The sequence below is a fragment of the Gymnoscopelus braueri genome (assembly GCF_963280865.1).
Source record: "Gymnoscopelus braueri genome assembly, chromosome: 17".
NCBI lineage: Eukaryota > Metazoa > Chordata > Actinopteri > Myctophiformes > Myctophidae > Gymnoscopelus > Gymnoscopelus braueri.
In genome coordinates, this window is record NC_137617.1 from 18,626,312 (window position 1) to 18,653,875 (window position 27,564).

The following is a 27,564-nucleotide window of genomic DNA, read 5'->3' on the forward strand; positions in this document are numbered from 1 at the left end:
GGACATTCTGCCTAATGAGTAGGGCTACTTTTACTTTTGGTACTTTAAATATATTTTGATGCCAATAATTTTGTAATTTTACTCAAGTACATTTTTAATACGGGACTTCCACTTTTAACAAAGTATATCATATCTACATAAAAAAAATCCACCACTGCTGTCACGTAAGCAAGGCGTGAGATCGATGTTGTCACGTCACTCCAGCGCGGCAGGGGGCGCTCCAACCGCAACAACATGGTCGACACTGCCAGCTCTCCACACTCCACCACTCCAGCAGCAGCTACCAGCTTAGCTTTGGATGCTAACAACAACAGAAGCTCCCCTACACACACAAGTAACGATACATTTAAATGTAAAGAGGTGAGTTGGGACGATAAACATAACAGCAGTGTGTTGCCATGCTGGCTGTGTGGTCAAAGCTACAGTGTAATTGGTGCTGTATTGGTTTCTAACGTGCATTGTGTTGCTGCCATTTGACGTTCTGTGTTTTTGTGTGTGTGTATGTGTTTGCTTCAGCTTCAACCTCACGACAGGGCTAAGTAGCACCAACACAGGGGTTAGCTAACCCATCAGCAGTGCTACACGTTATTTTCAACTACTGTTGCTTCCTGACTGTGTGCATGGTTAATAACAGTCAATTGGCAGATTTAAATAGACAGCCCATGGTTTAATACAGTGGTTCTCAACCAGTGGGTCCCCACATGATTTTCTTTTAGGGTGGGGGGGTCCCCAGATGACAGTAAAGTGGCAATGTAAGGACTTTTAAGACCTTTTTAAAATACAATAAAAAAGAAGAAATTACAAAAGACCACCACTGCATCAAAAGTGATCAACAAACTATACTATAATAACTGGTCAAACATTGGCCAAATTGTCAAATAATAAGAAAGAGGGAAAAATTGTGAAAATAGCTCACAATTGTGAGCTTGTAGATCTGCTATTTTCACAATATTTATCTGTGGAACCAAGTCAAACTAAATGTAATGCCCCTGCTCCTACAATTCCAAGTACTTGTCAGGGTGGGGGGTCCCCAGTTCAAATATGATTATTTGGGGGGGGGGGGGGGGTCACGGCCTGAAAAGGTTGAGAACCACTGGTTTAATAGACACATAGTTGTCAAATCAAATAGAAAGATTTGAAATGTATTCCTCATTGAGATGGTTTGACATGTTGGAAAGAGTTGGCAGTCAGTTGACTCAAGCCCAGCTATAAATGATACCTGTTTCGTCCTGGTTCAGAACTACTACTACTACGAATACCATAGATAATATGCAGTACTAGTAGCAACACGGTAGCTTAGAATGTCTTGGGTATCAGCAGTTTAAACACTGTATTAGTTGCTTATATTGTACTGGGTATAAGCAGTGTAAATATAGTAGTTTATTGTATTGTTACTTGTAGCAGCAGTAGCTTACTAGCTTAGAATGTATTGGGTGAAAAAATACACAGTACAGGTGGCTTAGAATTAGAATGTATTGGGTATGTGTTGTTGTTGGGGGGTGGGGCCATATTGTAGTCATGATGAATGTGTCAAAGTGTCATCTTGTCCCACAGCAGAGACGTAGATGTTAGTGAACCAATAGTCTACATTATTGTTGAAACATTTGAAAAAGAACGCTGGGGTGGTTTTGATTCTAGTTGATAATATGAGTGGATAGTGTCACCATGTCCCCCGTACAGTGCTACAGTATGATTTGAGAACTTGGACTGAAAAACCCCCCCAGATCATTTGATATAACAAATGTCTCTTGTACAATATGCCATGCTATCTTTTAGTCATTGTAAAATTCAGTGACACTGGTTGATTAGATTATATGGATTTGGACATAGCTGATTTAAATTACAAAATGGCAAACATCATCTAAGTTTTAACAGAGAGGATGTGGAATGGTTGTTAAAAATAAAGGTGGTTGGTAGTAGTTTGCATAGATTTACATGGGTTAGTGTGCACAGTGCCCAAGAAATGAATTGAAAGCACAGCAGAACACACTTTGCAAGTTTGCATCCATCTGACCTGGATTTTAAATAACGAACTATCTAATTATAAATTGCTGGCATAACTGGTAACATGGTTCAGTAGTTATTCATTCATAATCTATGGTATAACTAGACATGAGTTCTTTCTCATACTAGACAACATTACAATATATTTCAATGGGAAGTATAGTGTTGTTGACATTTCAATGGGAAGTATGATGTTGTTGACTGTAATCATTTACCAGAGCTTCAATTGTATTGTATTTTTGCAGTAAGCATTTCAGTGGTTTTGGATTCACTCCAGTAACTGTGGTGAAAACGCTTTCCCTCGTAATAGACTCATTTAACTAACATGAACCCTAGCATCCCTATTCTGGAGCAATTTGTCCAAAATTGCAGATTTACAAGCTCACATTGCGACGTGTTGTGAACTTGTAGATTTGCTATTTTCTGCAAAGATGTTTAGTGTAGAGTGAAAACAGGAGGGGGCCTAGTATAGAGCCCTGAGTGACTCTGGACAACTAGGGTTTAAGTGGCTAAATCATCTATGGCTGAACACTTTTTACTCAACTGTTTGGTTTTAAAGCTATGTTCTATTTAGCACATTTATTCTGATTTTAGACTAGATGTTGTGTTAGGTATATGTATTACTTAAGCATCTATATTGCTCACTGCTGTTGTACAGGTAATATGTCAGATTGGACACTTTTAGCGTACGTTTTCACACTGTTGATAATTTTAATTTGAGGACATTTGTTTTGAAGAGTATATCAGCATCTCTGCTTTATTTTGATAGAGACAGGTAAGGCGGGAGAGAGAGAGGGAGACATGCAGGAAAGAGCCTCGGGTCGGATTCGAACCCGGGCAGGAGTTTAGTCTTGTTTATGTGGTATGTGCTCTTACCAGGGGAGCCCCTGTGAAGACATTGGTTACTTTGTTTGCACAGTTTATACTACTGGATTTGGCACTTCTGTAGATATATTAATAGTACATGCACTTACTAATCCACTATTATGTATTACTACACTGCACTGGCGATATCTCATAACCCAGCCTGATCTCCAGAGATTACCGTAACATTGCACGGAACGAGTGCACTTCATTCCGTGGATAGCCGCCTCGGAACTCCCGAATTGCGTGCATATGTACGGCGAGTCCCACGGTGGGCGTAACCAGTCGCAACCCGGAAAAACCCGGAAGCAGAGCAGTCCCCACAAAAAAAATTACGATTCTGTGCCTATCGGTACATAACTCAAACGGCGCTGAGTAGGCACAGGCGAACGTCCCACCGTTCAGGACGGCAACTCGGTCGCCTTAGCTCCCTCGGTGGTCCTTCACGGGGTGACAGTTCGCCTGTGACTGCGCGCCTCCGAAATGGTTTTGTCACAAAGGGAGCGCCGTACATATGCACGCAATTCGGGAGTTCCGAGGCGGCTATCCACGGAATGAAGTGCACTCGTTCCGTACAATGTTACGGTAATCTCTGGAGATCGGGTTGCATAACCAGAGCAATACTGATGTATATTTGTCTCATGATGAAGGGAATTCTGCACAATATGTCACTGTGTATAAGTACTGATTAATTGTGTTCATTATACTGATTGGGCTTGATGATCAGGTTATTTTTATGGACCGTTATGCATCCATCTGACCTGCATATATCCAATGTATCTTGATTCTTGACTGCTGTAATGATTGAATTCTCCCTGCTCGATCAATAAGGTGCAATCTTAATCTCTTATCTTATTAGAAGAATGATGAAGAGGTGGTAGTGTATCATTACATAGAAAGATGTTAACAATTGCATAACAAGTAAGATTACCTGACCACCTCTGGTGCGTTACCCATTCATTGTGCATAAGTATTGCCTTCCCATTGACCTCAAGTAAAGCCTGTTCTGTCCACTGAGGATTTTTGCTTACAGATAAGGCGACATTTTTTTTCTATGACTGGTCCATCACAACTCTTGAGTGTAAGGAGAATGTAAAGTCATTCTTGTTAAAGAAGGGAGAACAACTTGCACACCTACACATAACCAAAAATAGAAATTGCAAGCACTGTCAGTGTAGTGGTATTTCTACCTCTCCCCACATAGGCCCAAAGATTCGTTTGCAGCTTTATTTTAATAACTAGACTAGTGGCAGACAGTGAGCTTCTGCCCATGGAGGTCAATTCGGAGGTCAAATGTAACATCTTGCTGAAAGTTGGCCTGTTGGTGGTAATAGTATCATATAGAAGGTGACTGGAGACATTAGATATTCATTGAAGTCCCTCCCTTCCCTGTCCTGCCCCACATTGTGAGGTGAAGGGGATTTAGCAAGGAAGTACAGGCAAGAGGTCAAGCTTCGGTGCTAATGCTTTTTTGCCCCCCCTCAAATCCCCTTCAATGGAATTGTGGGGCTGCACAAAGTCAGGGAATGTGGAGGAGGCACACTGATCACGGTAGCAAAATCAATAGTTCATACCGCTCTGAGATTGAGTTTTTAGGAAGGGAGGAGGACAACAAGCAAAGGCAGAATATGAAATCGCTCTCATAGAGGCCCAAGCCACGCCGTGCAATCGATCCCTGGCCCCTGTACCAATTATAGTTTTAAGGTTGTGTCCATGGCTTACCTCAGTCCTCGAAGACCAAAGCCTTGGAGATAGACATTGTGTTCGCTGACACTTAGACAGGGGTTGCAATTTTTTCGTTCCCCCTGGAAATTGCCACCTGCAATTCCTCTTTATTTTCCACTATTTAATCTTGAGTAGAGATTGATTTTTGAAATGGCAATTTGTCCCCAATTTATTGCAATATCCCCCCAAATTGATACAGTGCCACAAGGTATTCTGTCTAGATATAGGATCATTTGCATTGTAATTACTGTATAATTTAATAGATGTAGTGAATCAGATATCCCAAACAATCTATTCCATTTTTATTATTTTTTTATGTACAGCTCCGGTTCTTTTTTGATGATTCCTGTAGTCTTGCTTTTCTTTCCATTTGTTAATTCCTGTTTAAGTGTGTGTCTTCAGATCACATTCTGAAGTTTGGAGCTGCTCAACATGTCAAAAATGGGCCTAGTTCCAGTTTGTCCAAAATGTCACACTTGCAAGAAAGACTTCCTGATATCGCAACGTGACATGTAGGTAGATTGAGCGTGCAACATGCTCACAAGCTTGCGCATGCAACATGCTCACAAGCTTGCGCATTGCAACATGCTCACAAGCTTGCGCATGCAACATGCTCACAAGCTTGCGCAATCTAAATCTTGCTCAAAACTGCAACTATGTAATTGGTCGATATCTGTGGCCGCAAAAAAGACCTAGCATGTATTGATCTGAAGTAGCCGATGTTGCTGTCGAGGTTCTGTCTGCTGATTCTTAACACAATCAATATGTTCAAGCTGAACTGTCTGGAGCATTGTTATTTTCATAGTTGGTCTTCCTGGAATGTGCAATTGAAATATTTAATTCAAAGAGGATTTATTTGTCACTCACTTATACAATTACGTGCAGTGAAATGTTGTTGTGATATGCTCTGCAGACTGTACAAATGGTGATATATAAAATTACCTTGTCCTTTTTAACCCATTTAGACCGTTTTGTAATTGTTGAATAAATATTTGAAGTGAAAAACTTAGGTCAGAATTTAGAAGGCGTTTTTTGGATTGGCCTCAGGCCTAAATGGGTTAAAATATGAATCGTTGTCAAGAGGCACTAAAGACAGTTTAGACATTTTTCTCTTTAATCATTACTGGTTTGCCGTCTGAAAACTGACCACCCTGTACTCCTATATAACCTACTATAGGATCTTAATGGCTAAATACAGCAGTTGGTTATGTCAGTATACAGTAGACTCTTCACAGCAGACATTTTGATGGATAAACACAGCTGAAGGTAATAGCAGGAATTTTGTTTAGATGTTACTGTGTGCCAGCATGGAAAGCTTGTGCCCAGTTCACTTCATACTGGCATGCAGAAAGTCCCAAATGACACATATCCACATGTAACGTTTTTTTCCTTCAACTGGGTTTACCTGTCAAAATGTCTGTGAAAATAGTCCATTAACTTGCCTATGTAGATCTAATGTTTTTGGTTGTTGTTGTTGGCCCAGAATAAAAGATACTTCAGGCATGTTTTCTGAGCTGGATATGGTCATATTTTCCAGTATGCCCATATCTGCTTATGACCGGAGAGAAGAGGTGGAAAATAGTTTAATAGTTTTCCACCCCACAAGCCATTTTTTTGTGGCAATGGAAGATATTTCTCCAGCACCCCCGCTGTCGTTGACCACTTGTTCTCAAATCAGTCTTTGACATTTCTCCCTTATACATTTTCTATCTTTCCTCCTCTTGTTGCAATGATTTCTCCCTCATACCTTTTCTATCTTTCCTCCTGTGGTTGCAATCTCTTTCGATTTCTCCGCAGACCAGTGGGCCATCTTTTATTCCCCATCTGCTCTCCCATTCGCTGTCTTTTACCTTACGTTTAATTTCCTTCCTCTGTCGCTCGCTGCCTCTTTTTGCCATCACTTCGCTCTGTCTTGCCAGTTGGCGATGGCCAAGAATCAGGAAGACCCATCCCACTCCACCACTTTCTTATGATGTTTTCCATTAGATTTATTGAACAGCTATTGTGCAGCTATTGTGCAGCTATTTTGGGTGAGAGCATGGTATGAATCCGGTAACATTGTTCAAGAAGTGATAACTTCCACTGGTCAAGTTGGATGAGCCTAAATGTCCGGACATAAATTAGGGTGAGACGTTGGACACACACTAGTATACACACAGCTTGGCTGCTGTAATGCAACTCACCTCTATGTCTGTCTGTTGGCCTTGCTGTCAGTGCGGTGCTGTAATACAACTCACCTCTGACTGTCTGTTGGCCTTGCTGTCAGTGTGGTGCTGGCCCTGCAATGCAATCATCAGCAGGAGAAAGCCCCAGCTCACTGCTACCAGAATTTATCACCCTGCCTTTTGACCTAAATTGAATTTATGGATGAAGAAGTAAAGGTGTGTGTGTGTGTGTGTGTGTGTGTGTGTGTGTGTGTGTGTGTGTGTGTGTGTGTGTGTGTGTGTGTGTGTGTGTGTGTGTGTGTGTGTGTGTGTGTGTGTGTGTGTGTGTGTGTGTGTGTGTGTGTGTGTGTGTGTGTGTGTCAGAAAGAAATGGAGCTGAGCACTGTAGGATGGTGGAAAAGATTGGCCACAGATTGAGTGTATGAGAGGACAGAAAGAGACGGACTGGTGTTATATAGAGCTGATATTTCTTTCTTTTTCGTTAAGTGTGTGCGTGGGTGGGGGACACAATCCAGTCCATCACTTAGCTACCGACCTTGCTGCAAAATGAAAAGTGCTCATAAATCTGGCATTGTATTGAGACCATGTGCTGGACCGGGTCATTTGTCCTTGTCCAGTTAGAACAGTGTAGAATCAGGGCTATGTAGTAGCTGTACACCTTTGTCGCCAGATGAGTTAACAATGACTCTGAATTATGTGTCTCGTAACCCTGGGAATGACACTTACTTTGGCCAGCATTCAAATCTTATTGTAACCCTCAGAGTTGCTGTGAAATGATAGGTCTGTGGTAGTAGAGGCAACCATTTAGCAAGAGACTGCCTTTTTAGCCCCAATACGTTTGGTCTAGGGCTGCATATTTGTTGCTTTTTTTTTTTTTTTTTACTTTCTTTTTATTCTTTTTTCTTTTTTTAGAACAGGTAGGTCATGTTGGGCATCACATTACATTAAATGAGTACATTTCAGGTACGGTATATTTAACACTCTTATGTTGTGGGCTATTCAGTCCAGAGGAGAGGGATTGCATATTTGTTGCTTAATGTTGCTTTGTTGAAATGACCCTTTTCTTAATGTCTTTGTTGCTCATTGTGTTTTTCGATGTCAGATATCTTTGGTCAAACGGCTTCTGTGATTGTATTGTGCCTCTGTGAGCCTGAGATGGTTTTTAACCCTTTTGTAACCTTGGATCCAAGCCTTACTTTCTCAGAAGAAAGCCTGGAGAATGTTGAAGTGAAAAGTGGATGGACTTGGATAGGGGCCGCTGATGGTATGTTTAGGACACTTTCCATAGCGAGGTATAGGAGCTCGCCCAGGTGCTCACATGTCCATACTACTACCCAGTGAAACAAACATGGCTACTGCAGCAAGTAACGTTACGCCAATAAAAGCTTGTTGATTTCTGCCATTTTTGTTTATTTTGTGGAATGCACATAACTCAGGCAATACATTTGTCTTTCACTTTTGCTGATGGATATACATTGTTTTATTTTGGTTCACACACATTCTGAAAAACACAGAAGGACTCTAGTCCTGTCACCACTCAATCACAGTTTAGCCACACCCCATGAGTGAGCTGCTCGTGCTGGCTAATTCTATCCACTGATTCCAATAGCCAAATTCCAAATATTCCAATACCTTAATTTCTCATCAGAGTTAAAGTTGACACTTTAAAATATAGGCTACTGCAATTGGCTATACAGTATATCTCTGAATAACAGTGATCAAAGCTGCTGAAGCATTTTTATTGTTATTGTAATTTCAGTTTGTTATACACAGTTCATGTTTTTATTTTATGAATAAAACATAGCTTGCCCTCCCTCTGTATTCTTCAGTTTTCTCACAAAATGCACCTGTATTATAAACATTTGAACATGTGATACACATTATTACAAATTAAATAATGGTTTGATCTTTATTACACAATCCTGTGGTTTGTTGTGCATGGGTGTAGGAGAATGCATATCAAACGACTTAATTCCTAAGCATATTGGAGGGAAATACAGTGTCCAATGAAATCTGGAGGATGGAGGTGATTATTGGCACTGTTGACTATTTAGAAAAAGCCTTTTCTATAGGCATTTCATCCACATGCAAACTCGCTTTTGTTTGACTTTTTGGAAAACTCCGGCCACAGTGAAGATTTGGACAAGATTTTTAGAGTTTTAGGCTGCCACATCATAGTATGCGTGCAGTGTTTTTTTGCTTGTGACCTCATGTCCTCAGACTCCTGACGCCATTATCACCTTTGTTTACATCAGGATTACATAATGGTGGCCGTGGATAAAATAGTCTATTAGTGTTGGTTCTAACATTACTAACAGGACTTTTGACACGTTTACACATAAATATACAGTTACTATTCCATTTAGGCACAGATGGTACAGACGTCAGCGGTTTTATTCTGGTAGTGGACTGTGACAAGGCTACATAAAGGAGGACAGCGATAACATTACGTTAGGCATTGGGAGGCAAACTGGAGCTGGAATGTATAGTCATTCAGAGCCGATTAGACTAGTGTATTAATAAACACTATTTGAATGATTGCAAACTTAAACTTGGTCAAATAATCGGTTCAAAATAAAATAAGACATGTCACATATTACATATTGTTCTCTGATCTCTTATTATTTGTAGTTCACATCATATTATAATATTAACTCTATAAACGCCATTGACTCGAAAACGCGTCAATTGCTACTTAATCCACCCCCGCCGTCGACGCGTTAGACGCGTTGGACGCGTGTTCATTGTTTAATCTCTGATTGCGCTATGCTGCTTAACTCTTTCAGTGCCATGCTTATTTATGGAATTTTGGTTCTGAGTGCCACAACCAAAATTAATTGTAAAAAAAAAAGTGCTTAGGAGCCGAGATACAGCCTTTTTCAGTAAAAAGTTAAACAAGAAGTGAATGGAGCAGCAAATCTTCAAATCATCATATCTTGGGTTCTGAACATGTTTAAAAAATAAAAATAATAATAATAATCTTTTTTTTTTTTTTATGACGTATTTGACGTATTGTGGCACACGGGGCGTTAGGCCTCATGACGTATTTGACGTATTGTGGCACTGAAAGAGTTAATATTCAATGTTATTTTCGAGTTCCACTTACTTCACCCACATCTGCATCCGGTTTCATGACCTGGGTTCCGTTTCCGTTTTTTGATTCTTTTTCCCCGGTCATTTTCGTCCAGAATAGGTTAACACACGGTTTTTCACACGGTATAACAAACGAACGGACAGGTTCTCTTCTATAATCTATGGTCTGGGTGACGATCAGTCATCGCTGTCGTGTATCACATCGTAATTTTGGCCGATCGGACAATCTGAGACCACGTCACATCCGTTTTGATTCATTTCACTGTTTGACTGTGTGTGTGAGATGCGAGTGGCTCATTGAGCTGATCAAGCTGTCATGTGCTGCTCTCTAGTGGCGGATTTGTGCTCTGTCTTTAAAAAAAGAACTCTGATAATATATTTTCATGAAAAATTACAAAATATAAAAACAAAAAACACGAAAATTGCTGGCAATGGGGGAGTACTTTATGAAAATACTCTGGCAGTCAAAGAGTTAAGGTACATGTATATCCAAGCCCGTTCAGTGTATCTGTGTAGATACTGTGTATATCTCATGATGACATGCAGCCCATGTCTAGAGATTAGAGTTTTTGACCGTCTGTCAGTAGACAGTCTCGTGATGATTGATAGCTGCATTTTTTTAGTTTTAATGTGGACAGAGATTTTTTTATAAACGTGCTCGTGTTGATGGGAATTTTCTTGATTTTTTTTTAAAAAGTACCTGTGTACGTTTGGGCATAACCTCAGTCGAACCTGTCCTCGCAGTCGCATCCAATCCTCGTCTCCTCACTCGGAGGCGGGAATAGGGTGCAAGGAAACGACGCAGATGGAAGTTTATTGAAATTTGGCTAATGAGAGTTTCTCTAGACCTCTATTCGAGTGAGATTGGACTAACCCTTTTTGTAATTGTGAGGAGATGAGGGCAAGGTACAATAGCACAAATAATGTGGTTGAATTAAGTGGTAAATTTCATGATTACATGATTTTGGTGGAAGACGGGGCTTTTATTGCGAACGCAGCGGAAGGAGGCGCGCCGAAGGCGCGCCTCCGCGCAAGTGGAGCTTACTATGAAACCGTGCTCGGGTTGTGTGTCTCTCTCTCTGCGTCTCTGTGTTCATGCTCTCATTGGCTCATGTGGCCCATGTGACTCACATGCGTGCACTGCCTGTAAGCAGCCTCCAGAGTGCGCCAGAGTGCAGGAATTTAGACAATGCACACCAGCCTGCCCCCCCACACACACACACACACACACACACACACACACACACACACACACACACAGTTCTCTCCACATCACGGTGAAATAACACGGATTACAAGTCCGTAAATACACAATATTTTCGAGCTGCGTTCGCTTCCAGCGTTCGCGCGTCTTACTTGTTTTAGTAGTCTCATGCCTTGACTAGGCTGAGTATATCTGCTACTGTCTAGTCAAGTAGAGCTGGTGGCTGGAATGCAAGCTTGGGATAGCCTAACTTTGAAACTCCTTAAAGTTTGGCTGCTGGAGAAAACCGTTTGTGTGCATGTCAACATTATTTTTTCAAAGCAGTTGCACTGCAGCTACACAGTTCCTAAAAAGTGTGAGACTGTGAGAAATAGTTGTATAATTACCAATACTGTAATGGTTGGTTAGTCGGACAGGGACCATTTGTCTAGCTACAGACCTAGAGATGTTTGTGTAGTGATGAGAGGACTTAAATTCAGCTTTTACTTTCATTGACTTTGTCACTCAAAGGCCTAGGGTTCATCATCTTACAGGGAGCATGAATGCACACAGTGAGTTTCATGGCAATCTACCAATTATATTTTAAGATATCTTGTGTTCAAATTGTAGGCTAAGGGTGGTGCTAGAGGAAAAGCCATGAGGTCAACAAAATCGGTAGGCATGAAGGTGCACAGCAACTTCTAAGGCAGTCAAACCAGTAGTTTGAGTGTTGGGACAAAAGTTTTGGACTGACCGACATACCGACAAAACCATCCTTAGAGCTCTGACGGTCACCAAAACAAAAGTCACACTACTCCTAAAGCAGTAGTGGCTAGTGAGTATCAAATAGCCCAAGGCTAAGCTTTAGGTTGTATAGACTCTAGAGTACTTGTGGGCCTAGAGATGGGAGGCAGACATCTTTGTCACCAAAATAATAGTTAAACTAGTTATCGTGTTAAACTCCAGGTGAGAAAAGTTTTTGCTCTTTATCAGTGTTATAGCCTACATGAGTGAACCAGTTTCCAGTGTAAGGCTATTATTATATGTCCACATGTTATGTAAATGGTTATAAAAAATGAAAAAGTATAATCCATATAATAGGTAATTTGTAATTTTTTCTCACAGCTTACCAAAGTGTAGCCATTGTAAGTTTTTAAATTGTATTGGTACTGTACTGGCCTCTTTGAATTGATATTCCTGACATTTCCTATTCCATTCTTGACTTATTTTAATCATTTAAAGTTGAACAGTGAACTTTGTGCCACCATGGAGATACTGAGCAAATCAGGTGCACCCAAGTGGTGTTACTGTATGTAGCATGCACATGAGCACGCGGAGGACATGGAACACACATTTGGGAAAGGGAAATCGATTCCTTTTACTTAAATTTCCCCAAACCTCAAAGTTCCAAAGCATTCTGTGTTTATCTGAATTCTTTATTATTCTTTGACTCAAACTCCCACACCAGGGAGATAGTTGGAAAATTGTATGTGTGTGCGCATGCACACGCACATGAGTTAATTTACACAACTCTGTTTAGCAGACCTGTGTGTGTGTGTGCAAAACATTGTTTCCATAGGCACAGAATTGGTCAGTCATACACGCACACACGCACGCACACACACACACACACACACACACACACACACACACACACACACACAGACACCTCCAACGAGCCAGTTCTCCGCCTTGTTTATTTACAGTTAATTTGGGGACTTAATTGCCATCGCGGCGGCTATTGATCCTGGAACGGTTACGGGCCATTGATTGCCTGCTGTCCCCCGGTGGGTCAGGGACAATTCATCTAGCCCGAGCCGAGCCCAAAAGCCGCTCAGTAGCAGGCTGAGGCCACACACTCTGTCTCATTCACTGTTTGCCAAGATGAATTGAAATGATATTGAGTCTGAACTAGATTAATGAGATACACAGTGCCTGCGTCCTGAATCACAATGAGTTTTGTATTTTCAAGAAAAGTTCAGGGAACTCGTCTGAGGCGTTGGGCAAAGTCAGGCCACATCCCTTAATTTCCTGTGACTTGTTTTCAAATCCTAGTGTGGCGGGTTACTCAAAATGTCATCCCTTTTCCAGGGTGAATCCCGCTTCCATCTGGCGTGATCGTGACGCAGGTGGGTGGGTGGAGGAGTGGACGTTGCTGCCTGGAAGCGAAGGATTCTCCTCCTAGCCCTCTAACAACCCCCCCACCCCATTTACACACACCTGCTGTCACCCTGGCGATGTCAAGAGTCCCGAGTCCCCCTCCCCCGGCGGAAATGTCCAGCGGCCCCGTGGCCGAGAGCTGGTGCTACACTCAGGTGAGGCAAACGCACGCGTGACCCCAGTGCACAGATCCGTTTTCAGAAACTTAGTACACTTAACCGCTTAAGCCCTATTAAAAAAATTGCAAAAACAGGCGGTCTTCAAGCTCACAGCGTGTCGTGATGCGAAGCTTGTAGATCTGCTATTCTTGCTATTTTAGATTTTCTTTTACATCTTTTCTTTTCTGTCTATTATGACATGCCCATGTAAAATGTATTAGAGCATCACAGAAATGTAGGAGTAATTAATAATGTTCACCCATTTTATTGACATTCTTCTTCTTTCTGACCTATATCTCACAAATTCTCTAGATTTGATAGCCTCGAATGTCTAAATGTGCTGATATATTTTGGATTGTGCTGGTTTTTTTTTAATGGTGATCAGCAGTTAGCTCGTCAGTGACGCTGCTGTCATCAACTAAGATTCCTTATTCAATTTATACTTTCTCTAAATGTAGGAATGTTGTGCTCTCCATTTGTTCACCCCCACCCCCCCCCCCACAGATAAAAGTGGTAAAGTTTTCCTACATGTGGACCATCAACAACTTCAGTTTCTGTCGTGAGGAGATGGGAGAAGTCATCAAGAGCTCCACCTTCTCCTCTGGGGCCAATGACAAGCTTAAATGGTGAGTGACTTTCATTATCTGATGGAGCCTTCTTTGGTTTATTCTTTCAGCTTTGAACATGATATTCCATCGCATAGAACATTGGTTCTCAAAATGGGTTCCAGGGGATCCCCAGCATAATGAGGAACAGTTTAATTTCACTATTATTTCACTGGCTAGTTAGCCCAATGTATAAGAATACCTTCAGATGATACGTTTCACTTTCAACACTGTTATCGTCTCATCTACAGTACTATAGATAGTAATAGAATTCTGGACGTATGGCTGTCCCTGGCACAAAATATTTTCAAATTTGTGTAGGTCTGGCCTAATAATTCAATTTATTTGAATCAGGTGCACCTGGTGTTATACACTTGGGGGTCCTTGATGTGAATGTTTTTTATAGAAAAATTGGCATAGACGAAAAAATTTCTTCTGATTGTCATGCTAACCGAGAGCCTATGGCTGTGATGTAGTGGATTACAGGCAGACAGTTGAAATCAGCTTACAGAAAGTGCAAGGCTCTTAGCTTGAGTTAATTAGAGTGAGAGGCAGAGGTGAACCTTCAGCCAAAACAAAGCCTCCAGAAAACCTTATGAGCCCCCCAAAAAATGTCTCACTATTATGGTTAATACCCCCAACATTTATCGAGTAAGTAAATGATGTGTCACTGTGCAGTACCTCACTGGCCAAGCAAACTGGTTGTAGCAGCACTAAATGTTTGTCTATGAAATTGTAAAACACTGTTCAAAATGTAATCTGGACGTTCATGCCACTTCAGCTGTTAATCATAACCCATTACTGCCATTCTGCTGAAGCCTGATTTATGTATATGTTACAGAGAAATTGGCATTCCAGGGAAATTGAAAGGGGTACGCTTGTTTTCACCGCCCCTCAGGCAATTCTGTAGAATCAACGCTAGAGGGCAATGCAAGCCAGACATGAGCCCCACACCACACACGCACGGACAAACGAGCACGCATGCACAAACGAGCACGCACACACGCATGCGCACGCGCGCGCGCACACACACACACACACACACACACACACAGCCTCATTCCATGCAGTTGAAGCACAAGGGGGCGGGCCTGGCGGGCTATGTTAGTGCAGTGAGTGGCACTTGGGGCAAACGCAGTCCCCACAACATCATTTACGATTCTGTGCCTATCGGTACATAACTCGGACGGCGCTTAAGTCGACTAGCAGACCATCGGCCGGTCGTCGCGGGCACTCGCGCCTGGAGGCGCTCGGGCGCGACTCCTCGGCCTCAAGGTCTGCTAAGTCGGCGCGCCTCCGTCATGGTCCAAAACTATACTTTATCAGCGAAAAAAAAGTAGTCCGCGGTTGTTTGAAAAAGTAATGTCCCGAGCGGGAGTCAAACCCCGGCTCCCAGTGGTAGTGGGTGGGGAGTCCAATGATTATCGAAGTGCGCCACTGAGCTTTGTACTAGTGGTGTAAAGTAACAAAGTAGATTTACTCAAGTACAATTTTGAGGTATTCGTACTTTACTTGAGTATTTCTCTCATATTATCCATTTTATTTTCAGCGTTCCCCTAGCGTAGCTTCCTGGTTGTTATATTGTTGTTGTGGTCGTCGTCCTCGCATCAAAGCCCCGCCTCGCAGCACCGCCCCGCGCCTATAAAACTAGCGCTCCCCTGTCAATTTCCCTGGACTGCCAATTTCCCTGTGACATATACGCTGGTGGCACGCACTGAAAATGGCAGATGTATAAGCTCACAATGCGCTCCGACACATTGTGAGCTTGTATATCTACTATTTTCGGTGCTCAATTATACTAACTCCGGCTTAACTATCTTACTCTATACACCCCACCCCAGGTGTTTGCGTGTGAATCCCAAAGGTCTGGATGAAGAGAGCAAAGACTACCTGTCTCTTTACCTGCTGCTGGTCAGCTGCCCCAAGGCTGAGGTGCGCGCCAAGTTCAAGTTCTCCATCCTCAATGCCAAGGGAGAGGAGACTAAAGCCATGGGTGAGTGAGTCATTGTGGGTTGGTACTAGTTTCTTTATTTTGTCAGGGTCTTAGATGTTATCTACTATAGAGCAGTTATTTGGGTCCAAATTGATTAATTGTTTGGGTCCAAATTTAGTTCGATTTCAGTAAAATGTCGACATAAAAAAATAAAAGGAAGAAAATAATAATTGAAATTGCAATAAAACTGGTTGTTTTAATCTCTCAATAAGGACTTAAAATGTTATGCTTAGAACGCTTACAAGTGTCGTGCCTCTGGTGCCATGGAGTACATTGTTCAAGCTGTTGTACTGGAAATAAACTTTTGAACGATGCAGCGAGCTCAGTCTACAGCGAGTGGTGATGACCGTCACGTCTATGCAGTAGCCTTCATGAAAATAAGTCCCATATTTCAATTTTAGATGTTTTTCAATGGTATTGTTTAGTTGTTTTCGCATCAGTTCAGGGAACTGGGAGACTCTAATCGCACAGATTTTTTTAAATATACATCTTCTTTACAAACTGCATTTAAAGAGTTGCATAGATTTATTTGAATGCTCCTTTTTGTGTGTGTGTTTTTCATACTTGCTGTGTGTCTTTGTCTTTGTGCACAGAGAGCCAGAGAGCATATCGCTTTGTTCAGGGGAAAGACTGGGGCTTCAAGAAGTTCATTCGCCGAGACTTCCTGTTGGACGAAGCCAATGGTCTTCTACCAGACGACAAGCTCACTCTCTTCTGTGAGGTAAACTCTGCCAACCTTTGTGTAGATTGAAAAGCTTTATTCAGACTCTTAGCAAGCTATTCAGATATGCAGAGAAATGTGTGTACTCTTTGTTCTGTGCTGGTGTTTTCTCAGCCTAATTCATATCAATAGTTGATGCAATTTAGTTCCCTTGCTTTATTATCCATTTTGCTACCGACTTTGCCAGCGCACTAAAGCTTTAAAAAAAACATCTAGGTGCCCCCTGAAAGTTAACGATTTGAATAGTCAGTCGAGAGACCCCTTAGTCGATAGAGATTCTTTGATTCAAGGTGTTTTTTCTTTTCAATGAATAGTTTAGCTTTCTCCCCAATAGCATCAAGTTAAAAATGTAACTGGCCTTCCAGTAGGTAGACTTCAAAATAAAACCTACTTTCATCTTTACTATATGAAAACCATGCTTGTTTGACCTACACAATGTATATGTTACAGGGAAATTGGCATTCCAGGGAAATTGAAAAAGGAGCGCTCGTTTTCACCGCCACCCCAGGCAATTCTGTAGAACCAACACTAGAGGGCAATGCAAGCCACACTACGTGCATAGACGTGCATAGACATGAACGTGCATGCGTGTGCACGCACGCACGTGCGTGCGCACGCACGCTCATGCTTTCAATTTGGTTTATTGAAAGCATGACTGTTAACTCTTTGACTGCCAGAGTATTTTCATAATGTACTCACCCAGTGCCAAGCGATTTTCGAGCGATTTTCGTGTTTTTAGTAGTTTTAAAGTTGTCATAAAAGTTTAGATCCATATTTATCGATCGATTCACTGTGTGTTTCCGGAGCAGGAGTCTCTGACTATTGCTCCGGAAGCAAAACATTGCATCCCGAGCTAGTGTCCCCTTCGCTACAGGCCGTTGGAAACACGCGTCTCCTCGGAAAAATGGACAAAAAAAAGAGAACAGAGATACAGGCGAAAGAAAAAAAAATACAAACATGGAGTCGACGGGAACGGAATGACATTAAATCCATTATTTCCGTATCCGTTTGTGCTACAGTTTTACTGCTCCCTTCGGATTCAAGATCAGACCGTGACGGTCTATAAAACAACATTAAGTAAAAACTCGGGATTTCTCGTTCTGGCACTGAGGGCATTCAGAAAAAACTCGGGATAACTCGGGGCACTGAGAGAGTTAAGATAATTTTATTGTGTTCTGGCTTTTAACATTTGTTTTAGTTTATCCACGACACACACGCACACGTGGATAATAACCCATGAAAAGATCTATTCTCACCCTATCGGTTTACAACTCGGACGGCGCTGATTTGACTAGCAGACCATCGGCCGGTCGGCGCGGGCACTCGTGCCTGGAGGCGCTCGGGCGCACCTCCTCGGCCTCAAGCTCTGCTAAGTCGGCACGCCTCCGTCATGGACAATAACTATTATCACGTGTGCGTGTGAACGCGTGTTCAGCGTTCCCCTAGTGTAGCTTCCTGGTTGCCATGTGGGGGGGAACAAGAAAAGCCAGGTCCGCCTCGCATCAAAGCCCCGCCTCGCGCCTTCTCCTCCTCTCGCCGCCTCGCATCAAAGCCCCTCCTCCTCCTCCTCGCGAGGAGGAGCGCCTCGCGTTAAAAACCCTGTCTCGAAAAGCCCCGCCTCGCGCGGAAGCCCCGCGCCTAAAAACAAGCGCTCCTTTTTCAATTTCCCTGGAATGCCAATTTCCCTGTGACATATACACTCTGGAAATGTATTCTCTTTCGATCTCCGTAGCTGTAGATGAGTCGTTTTATTTCATGGTTGCTATGGTAACATATGGTACAGAATCACACAATCTGCATGCAGTCTAATGCACTGTCGTCAATTAAAATAAGCCGTCTGTCATCATATGCAGTTGCCTTAATGGATATATTGATTTTAAATGCTCAACAGATTTTCATATGACTTAAAACGTAGGTTTGAATCCGACTCCTGGCATCTCGTCTCTCCTCTCTCACTGCCCTCTTGTCTCTCTACACTCTCCTATCTAATAAAGAATGACTATCATTTGTTAATTATAAACTAAATATGAACTAATGGTTTGTTTATGCTATTAAAAATGAGTGAATTACTGTAAAGTCGTCATGTAATGACTTAATGAAACTGTTGCCAACTTTATATTGAATTATTCCAAGGTGAGCGTCGTGCAGGACTCGGTCAATATATCTGGCCAGAACACAATGAACATGGTGAAAGTACCTGACTGTCGGCTAGCTGATGAGCTGGGGGGCCTTTGGGAGAACTCCCGTTTCACCGACTGCTCCCTGTGCGTGGCCGGCCAGGAGTTCCAGGCGCACAAAGCCATTCTGGCAGGTACGGACAACATACAGAACCACGTCTTTCAATGTCTCTCTTTGAAAAACAGAAAGACTGCTTACAAAGATATGTGGTTTATGTATTCACCACATTGGAAACTATCTTTCTGTTTTTCTTTCCCACTGACACTGACACAGACACACACACACACTGCGCTCGCACACACGTTTTTGCATACCGTGTCATCTTTCCCTGTTGTTCTTTTTCAGCACGTTCTCCTGTTTTCAGCGCCATGTTTGAGCACGAGATGGAAGAGAGCAAAAAGGTGAGTCCGTGCGGACACCAATCTCCTTCTCTTCTCTTACAGATTAATTCTCTGTTTGCTCTTCAATGGTTCAATTACAAAAGTTTCACTGTGTTGTTGAGGGTGAATTGAAGTGAGTTATGGGTTGTGTGTCTGCGGAGGTAGAAAGGTATTTGGTGAAAGCGAATGGGAACGCTTGCGAAATGAAATCATCCCGTCATACAGCGAGGATGGGATTCATCCTTTTGCTGTCAAACCTGCCGAAGCACAGAATTGCTTTTCTCGTTTGTGCACTCCTAACTGTGAGAAATGAAATTGCAGGAGATGCTACTGAAATGTTCTCCCAAATCCAAGGGCAATCCCCCCCCCCCACCTCCTTGTAAAGTTAATGTTTTAGAACTAAAGAACAATGGGAAATTGATTTGTAACTTTGTTTGGATGGGATTCAGTTTTGGGCTTGTTGAAATAAAATAATCTCCATTGTAGCCATTTTGCTCTTACGTACGAGCAAAATAGCCACCATTTGGATATGGTCAATTAGTTGATTGCTTATACTTTGTAAATTGTACTGGCCTTATAAATACTTTCGTTGTTTCTTTTTACTGTGTTGATTTCTGTACAAAAAAGACGACAGTTGCAGCACAAAACTATAGGTGACACTTAATGAGATGATGAGAAACCAAAGAAATGTTTAGGCTACAATAGCACTAACCCTTTCTGTCTACTCTGATCACTCCCAGAACCGTGTGGAAATTAACGATGTAGAGCCCGAAGTTTTCAAAGAGATGATGTGCTTCATTTACACTGACAAGGCTCCCAACCTCGACAAGATGGCCGACGACTTGCTGGCAGCAGCTGACAAGGTAACATGAAATGTAAACTCCTACAAAGCATACAGTGTCTCTGCACATGTTGAAACGAGTCATGAATACTATCATATGTACACATTGCAGACCGCACCTGGCTGCAAAGTTGGTGTTGATGACAGACACAAAGATGCCGGAGAATCTAGATTTAAAAATTGTGATAATGTCATGTGGGTCTCACGCCTCCATAGACGATGCATGAGAGAGTGATTTGATATGGATTCACGTTTCTATTAATGAATGTAAATACGATTTCTGTTTTGCGATCGTGGTGTAATTTATTATTAGAGGTGTAGAAATCAACTCTAAGATGTGTCGCGATGTGGACGATTCTGCACAGCGGTAAAAGTACTTGTCCCACCTAGGGCCATGTAGGAGTGTAGGGCTTCAAATCCACTGCAGTGCGCCCGGCTTACCGAGAGTCTAAACGAACACAATTGGCCATGTTTGGTGGAGAAAAGCCAGGCGGGGAGGGTGATATTTGACACTGTGCGTACTCCTACGGGCTGGGGTTGTTGAACATTCCCCGCTTATGGAGTAGAATGGAGGCACTACATCCTCCCGTTGGGGGGCTTCTCATTGGCAGCTGAGGCAGTATAGTAGAACAGCAGTGACAAGCAGTGGGTGGATTTAATTGGCATAACGGCTAAATTGGGAGAAAAACGGGGTAAAAATAATTGGCTACCCTAAATAAATAATTAAATAACTTTGCTGAGTTTCCTGCGAGGCCCGGATTCACATCTGACTCCCGGAACCTTAAGGAACCATCACAACCACCCTTTCCATCTTCTCTTTCATTTTTTAATTCATACAATTTTTATGTGTTTTTTCATCTGATACCCACAGAAGTTCCTTTCTGAGAAATTATGCATATCATTAGTGATATCCTCATTAGGATCCTAAATCTTTTTCTCTATTTAACGTTATTTGTGAGGCGCCATAGAATTTAGCTACTTATGTTTAGGAAATGGTTTAAGAAGTGTTTCTCGTGCTACTCTGGCCCAGTATGCTCTGGAGAGACTGAAGGTCATGTGCGAGGACGCCCTGTGTACCAGTCTGTCTGTGGAGAACGCTGCCGAGATCCTCATCCTGGCTGACCTGCACAGCGCCGACCAGCTCAAAACACAGGCCGTCGACTTCATCAACTAGTGAGTTCTACCAAGCAAAGCATGAGTCACCGGCACTTAATGCATCTTCACAGACTGTACCCATCTGTCTTACGTGTCCTCTTTTGTATGCTTTCTCAATCTCTCTCTCTTTCTTCCTCCCAAAAACATTTAATCTGTCCGTTCCTTTGTGGGATGGTCTTTCTGTTCTAATTAAATCCTGTCCTGCCTTTTGGAAGGGACCAGGACAACCTGACTTTGTTGGGTCTAGTTGTACTTCTTTTGCTAACATAGGATGAGTGAGTGATAATTGTTCACACCGTATCTAGTTTTTTTTTGTTGCCCCTTCTCCATTTTTCTTGATATATCTCTCTCTCTCCCTCTCCCCCACCCCACCCCACCAAACAGCCACGCTGCAGAGGTGATGGAGACGGCAGGTTGGAAATCCATGGTGGCGTCCCACCCGCACTTGGTTGCCGAGGCCTACCGCTCTCTGGCCTCCGCGCAGTGCCCCTTCCTGGGACCCCCACGCAAACGTCTTAAACAGTCCTAACAGACACGCAAGCATCTCCTCTCGTACACATACATACACTCTCACACCAATTTCCCCGCCCCTCCTCCCCTCGCACACGCAGGGACAACCTCTCCCCGAAGCTGTTACCTACCCAACCACCTTGCTCCTCCCTCTCTATCCCGTCCGAAACCTGCTGTATTTAGTCTATTCTAAAGATGGAGGGAAGAGGAGGAGTAGACGGAGACGCAGGAGAGGGACAGGTGGGACCGTTAAGTGGATGTTTTGTCGTTTTTTTACGAGGACTGCGACCCTTCCTTTTTGTCCTTGGCTGTGGCTTAGCGAGGTCTGATGCTCTGTGTGTATCTGTGTGACAACGTGACCTACATTCTTTAGACATCCCACCAAGCTCTTGCCTATGGAAGTGGTAACTGTCTGGAGAGGTTTGGAGGAAGAACTGGACATGTCCACCCCAACAGGAACAAATCGTTTGGAAGTTCAGAGAACTCGGAGAACATTAAAGTAGCTTAATGAAGCACGGTCTCTAAATGTCTAGTTTAGCATATTGCCTCCGTTTGTCGGCTCGATTCTCCGTTTTTGAAACTGAGGTCGATGTGGCCCCCCCAAACCAAAGGGCGAAATGAGGCCTACGAGGGACTGAAGACACAGGCCCATTAGCTCTGTACTAAAACCCCAAAAGAAAGATGACCCAGAGGGCTAGTCAAAATGTAGACAGGATGACATCATAGAAAAAAGCAAAGGAAAAAAATTAAGTTTTCCCAATGAAAGTTGGGAAACATTGCACTAACGTCAGAGGTCACCCATTGTCAACCCTTACCAGCAGTGAAGTAGAAGTACTGTGTAGGCAAGCACACATTGAAGCAAGCTTTGTGGACTGTAAAAAGAAAAGAAACCCAGTTGGACCACCAAGAACAAGTACCCTTTAAGCTGATTTACCTGCAAGTGACAAAAAACCCGACAACAAACGCTCACTCATTTAGAAATTTACTTTATCTGCGTCTGTTTCTCTTTTATTTTTTAAATAGCTAAAAAATAAAATGTAGACAGAGGTCAGAAAAGAAGAAAAAAAACAGTGCACAACAGAATGTCATTCTTCAGGAGATGTATTTTATGTGTGGATCTTGTCTTTGTAACAACACAACGTCTTGTGGACAAACAAACTGACACAGAACTAAACAAAGTGTCACGCATCGGTTACAAATGACATTCAGATTCAATCAGGCATATTGTTGAGGTTCTTCTATGACAGCTTTCATATTTGTTTTTCCTCAGATCTGTCCTTGTTATTTTTCATAGGAATTTGTACAGACACCAGTGTTTTTGAAGCTATGTAAACAAAACATTTTAAAACATGTATTTGAAAGGCATATGACAGATGTTTTCTTTGCAGGCTTGAAGACTGAGTGAGGGAAATAAAAACACACACGAATGAACACGTTTTAATGTTCAGAAAAGACAAAAACCAGACACACAGGCAAACCGTATCAGCTACATTTGGACTTTTTGTTTTAACATGGCGGAAAATGGACATTGATTATAAGAGCTATTGCTGTTTTTCTTTCCTGTAGATATTGCTGGTTATGAGAAGTGACACTTAGTTGTTGCCATTTTTGTTCCCAAAGGAATAAACCACATCTATTTTGTATTGATTGCAATGCAAACTCTGGTTCATTGTGTGATTATTTTCACATGCATTTTGTATTCCACATATTTTATTTGAGCCTTTCAGTAGTTTCTTTTTTCTTAGTTTTTCAGATATGGTATGCACAGACATTTTTAAAAGATGACTGCACTTGGGGGAGGGTCTTGAAAGAAGTTGAAGGAATGCTAATGTAACAGCCAGGATTCAAACTCTGGTCTCCCGAGTGGGAAGCCAAGCCTCTACCGCTCAAACAAAGGGGAATTGGCCCTTGGATCATGGGCGAGATATCATGCAGGGATAATCCGTTACATTCAGCCTCCTTTGACCTCAGGCAAGATTACTCACTGTTACACTAAGATGTTATCTGTTGTTGTTCCGTGCTGACAGCCCAGTGTCTACCTGGTGACTCATAAAAGTTACCAAAAAGATCAGGCCTGAAGGATTGTAGCATCCTAATGTCCTAATGGTTAGGACTGGTTATTCAGTATATTGGCATCACATATTGCATGCATTTTAATATGTAACAACTACATCCACAGGTTATGCATATGAATAGAAACAGATATATGACTGACAGCAGTTTTTGATCAGTAAGTGGTATCAACAGATATACAGTAACAGATCACAGACAGAATGATTTTAATAGAGGAATGTTGTGTACATTGTGAATATTTACTTAGCATTCTTCAAGTTCAATGGAAAATACATGTCCAATTGCGAAACCCAATTATTGAGAACCAATGCTTATAAGTACAATGTCAAAAGTATGAGGAAAGTAACTTGGACTTAATTTGTCCCCTTTGAAGAACGAAGAGAGTGAAGCACCTTTCTGCACATACAGTATTAGAGAATACTTAAAAGGATAGAAGGATCTTTTGATGTGGTGGTTTGGAACCTTTTTCATTCAAGCATTAATTCTCTTTCAATAGTCATGTTGCTTTCTTCATGTGTGTTATTAAAGACTAATTCATGCTTCTGTGAAAAGTGTCAACGTAAGCCATTTTTATTGAGTAACATGTTACATGACACTGTCACCCAAGCATAAATTAGGCATAAGGATTTGCAGCATCTTACATTTACCTCTGTACCAAATGAGTGCATCTCCTCCTCTGCACTGTAAACATAGGCTATATGCATGCATGAGGCAATTATGGGAAGTAAAATCCCATGGGACACATTTTGTGGCCTTGACAGATTGCTTATGAATCTACGGGTCTCATGGTCACTTTGTGCTGCTGCTGTGACACTTTCTGAGGAACTCCCCAAAGAAGCTGCACCACTTAAACCTTGTAATTAGTTGACCGGAGTCCCCCAGGGCTCTATACTTGGTCCGCTCCTTTTCCCCTCTAAACCGAATCTCTTTGCCTTAAATGGCTGATCTGTAAAGCACACAGCACGTCGCAATGTGACATGCGTGTAGATCTGATATTTTTGCCGAATGTTTGTCTTCTCTTGGCTGGGTCACAGCAGGTTGGCAGAGGTTTAAGGTTTTTAAGACTTTGAGGGCGACCTCAGACATGGAACATAATGGGCCCTCTGTATCCCTGCTCTTGTGTCAGAATAGAATTGAGATTAAACATCGGCAAAGTGGCCATTTGATAGTACTTTCACTGATCGTGTCCCAATTTTGTTTTAAGTAGTAGGCCTAATACTGCTTTTATGTGGTAAAACAATGGAGGTGAAAAGGAAACGGTAACATGCCAGATTGAAACCCACAATATCTTGTCCATGCCTAGCATCCTGAGCTATACAAGGACACCTGATAACTCACAACATTCTCTATTTCTCTTTGTCATGATACTTCTTGGCAGCCCAAACTTTTGTTCTTTTCATCATGGGGTAAACTAAAAGCATACTTTGTCACATTTAGTTAGAACTAGGTGGCACCATCCATCATTTTAATGAGCACCAGAAAGCCATGTAATTAAGACGCTCGGTGATTTTACGATGAGCCTGCAGGGCTTCACTTGAATTCAGCCTTTTGCCTAATTGAAGAACGTCACTGCATCAACATATTTCATTTTAAATGCTAAACTGGAAAAGGATCCTGCAATTATCCATAATATTTTCAGACTTGCAGATTTCAGATGTGGTATTTAACCCATTAAGACCGGGAACGCATCTGTGTCATTTTTAGATTTCTTTGGCTATTCAAAAATATTTTTGAAAAATCAAAAAGCAAATCTTTGAATATATAATATATATATTAATTTTTTTTTTAAGCGAAAACTTTTAACTCAAATCTTTGCTTCTGGGGGATTCTACAATTGTCTTCTAACATTTTTTTTTGTTGAAAAAACCTATGCTGCTATAATATCAGTGGTTCTCAAACTGGTTACAGAAGCAAAGATTTGAGTTAAAAGTGTAAATATATATTCAAAGATTTGCACACTTTTTTTGTTTAAAAAAAAATAGCAGATCTACAAGCTCATAGCGTGGCACTTGGTGCGGCGCTATGAGCTTGTAGATCTGCTATTTTTATTTGGCCAAAGAAATCTAAAGTGACACAGATGCGTTCCCGGTCTTAATGGATTAAGATTGAGTCTATGCACTATAAACGTTGCCATTATGAAAGAATGCATTGCAAACTGCTTGCAGCATTCCACTTCATAGTCTCGAGCAGTTCAATTAATCACATTTTGTGACATTTGAGATTCACTTTTCCAAGTTCTTTGCTCTTTTATCTTGTCCCCAGTCTCTCTGCACTTTAAATGTGTGGGTGAGGAACATGGGAGCATTCTGAATACAGTGCTGAATTTAAAGGTGCTGCAAGTTATGTTTTTTGGCTAAAAGAAAAATATTTTTGTCAAAAAGTTAAAGCTCTATATTCTGATAGTAATCATTGCTATAGATTGTTTATTCTGTGGCAGCGGCGTCCACATCTCTCCTCATATCTGCTCTTAACAGAAAATACAAATTCCTCCAGTCAAGAGAGACCCATTTACCAGCTTCACATTCTTTCTGTTCCAATTTTGTCTGCTCATTGTTTTTGTTTGAGTTGTTTGATTGGATGAAATTTGTATCCTGACCTGAACATAGATTTTTTTATTTACTAAAGAGCTGGAAAGACAGGGAGAGACCCCTGTTACTGAACAAACTATGCAATAGCAATGATGAGTAACAGAATATGGAGCTACTTAATTTAACAAATGAAGATAATTTACACCGAATAATACTCCGTCTACTGTATGCCCTCCCCCTTAATATATATATATTGCTGACTATAAGATGGTGAAAGAAATGTTCACATTACATAAGGTGATCTGTAGGGAGATATCGGTTATTTGATCCTTTGAAAGATTATTAAATATCCAGTGCAGGGCAGTAGCTTGTGGGTATCTCCACAGCTTTCAGAACGATTTAGCTCTTATGTAGGTAAGCAGTTTTCTTTCACCATGTACTTTGCTGGGTACCTTGACAAAAGCTACAACTGAAAATAAAGCTACAGCAGATAAGGGTCAGACTTTATATTATGGTTGGGTCTATAATGCGTTATAACCACATTCATAATGCACTTATAAGTCATTATAGCACTTGTTATAAAGGTTTATAATTACGCATAACTTATAACAACGTTTATGAAATATAACTTACTATAATAATATCATTTATAAGTGCTGGTCATAATGCATTATAAACTCAGTGGAACAGCACATTACAAGTAGCCTGGTAAACCCTCCCTCCGGAAATCTCAGATATCCGGAGGGAGGGTTTACCAGGCTACATTACAAGTGCCAGGTAACACTTTACTTAAAGGTGCTGTTTGTAAAGTAGGTTGCCCAACACTGCATATATCAGCCCTTTTTCTTTTGGCTAATTCCCACCGGGGTCACCACAGCAGATCATCTGTTTTCCAAGGATATATCAGCCCTTAACAATCCATAACCTCATTCAAACATCAGTGGATCAGGGGGACAGTTGTCAGTGAAAATGCCTATACAGTATAGTGTAGAATTTAGTAGTCTACTACAAGCAAGACTTTGCCAAACAAAGAGGCAGATATAGGCTATTATAAATAATGTATACAGTATGCAGTATAGCCTACCATATTTTGTTACGCAATACTCTTTAAAATACCTAGCAAACTCTTGGAGCATCCCCATTGCTTGACTCAACATTGCTTGAGCACTATGCAGTATCTTGTGGGCTTAAAGCTTAATTCTTAAATGTTCTAACTTTGAACGTGCAA

General features: G+C 41.6%; 1 protein-coding gene across 1 annotated transcript; it reads left to right on the forward strand.

The window, feature by feature from the left end:
• The first annotated feature begins 268 nt into the window (after nucleotides 1-268).
• LOC308104575 (speckle-type POZ protein) lies at nucleotides 269-23,394 on the forward strand. The gene is made up of 10 exons (XM_080455022.1): nucleotides 269-360; nucleotides 13,126-13,349; nucleotides 13,857-13,978; nucleotides 15,799-15,950; nucleotides 16,544-16,671; nucleotides 18,805-18,982; nucleotides 19,195-19,250; nucleotides 19,970-20,092; nucleotides 21,101-21,243; nucleotides 21,610-23,394. The coding sequence occupies exons 2-10, from the start codon at nucleotides 13,272-13,274 to the stop codon at nucleotides 21,752-21,754; spliced, it is 1,125 nt and encodes a 374-aa protein (XP_080311148.1). The 5' UTR covers nucleotides 269-360; nucleotides 13,126-13,271; the 3' UTR covers nucleotides 21,755-23,394.
• Nucleotides 23,395-27,564: the final 4,170 nt, after the last annotated feature.

Bases quoted from the DNA above. Each gene is read 5' to 3' on its own strand.
- LOC308104575 (XM_080455022.1), top strand. From the start codon at position 13,272: ATGTCAAGAGTCCCGAGTCCCCCTCCCCCGGCGGAAATGTCCAGCGGC. The intron at 20,093-21,100 runs GTAACATGAAAT...ACTCTGGCCCAG, and splicing joins TGCTGGCAGCAGCTGACAAG to TATGCTCTGGAGAGACTGAA. The intron at 21,244-21,609 runs GTGAGTTCTACC...CCCACCAAACAG, and splicing joins GCCGTCGACTTCATCAACTA to CCACGCTGCAGAGGTGATGG.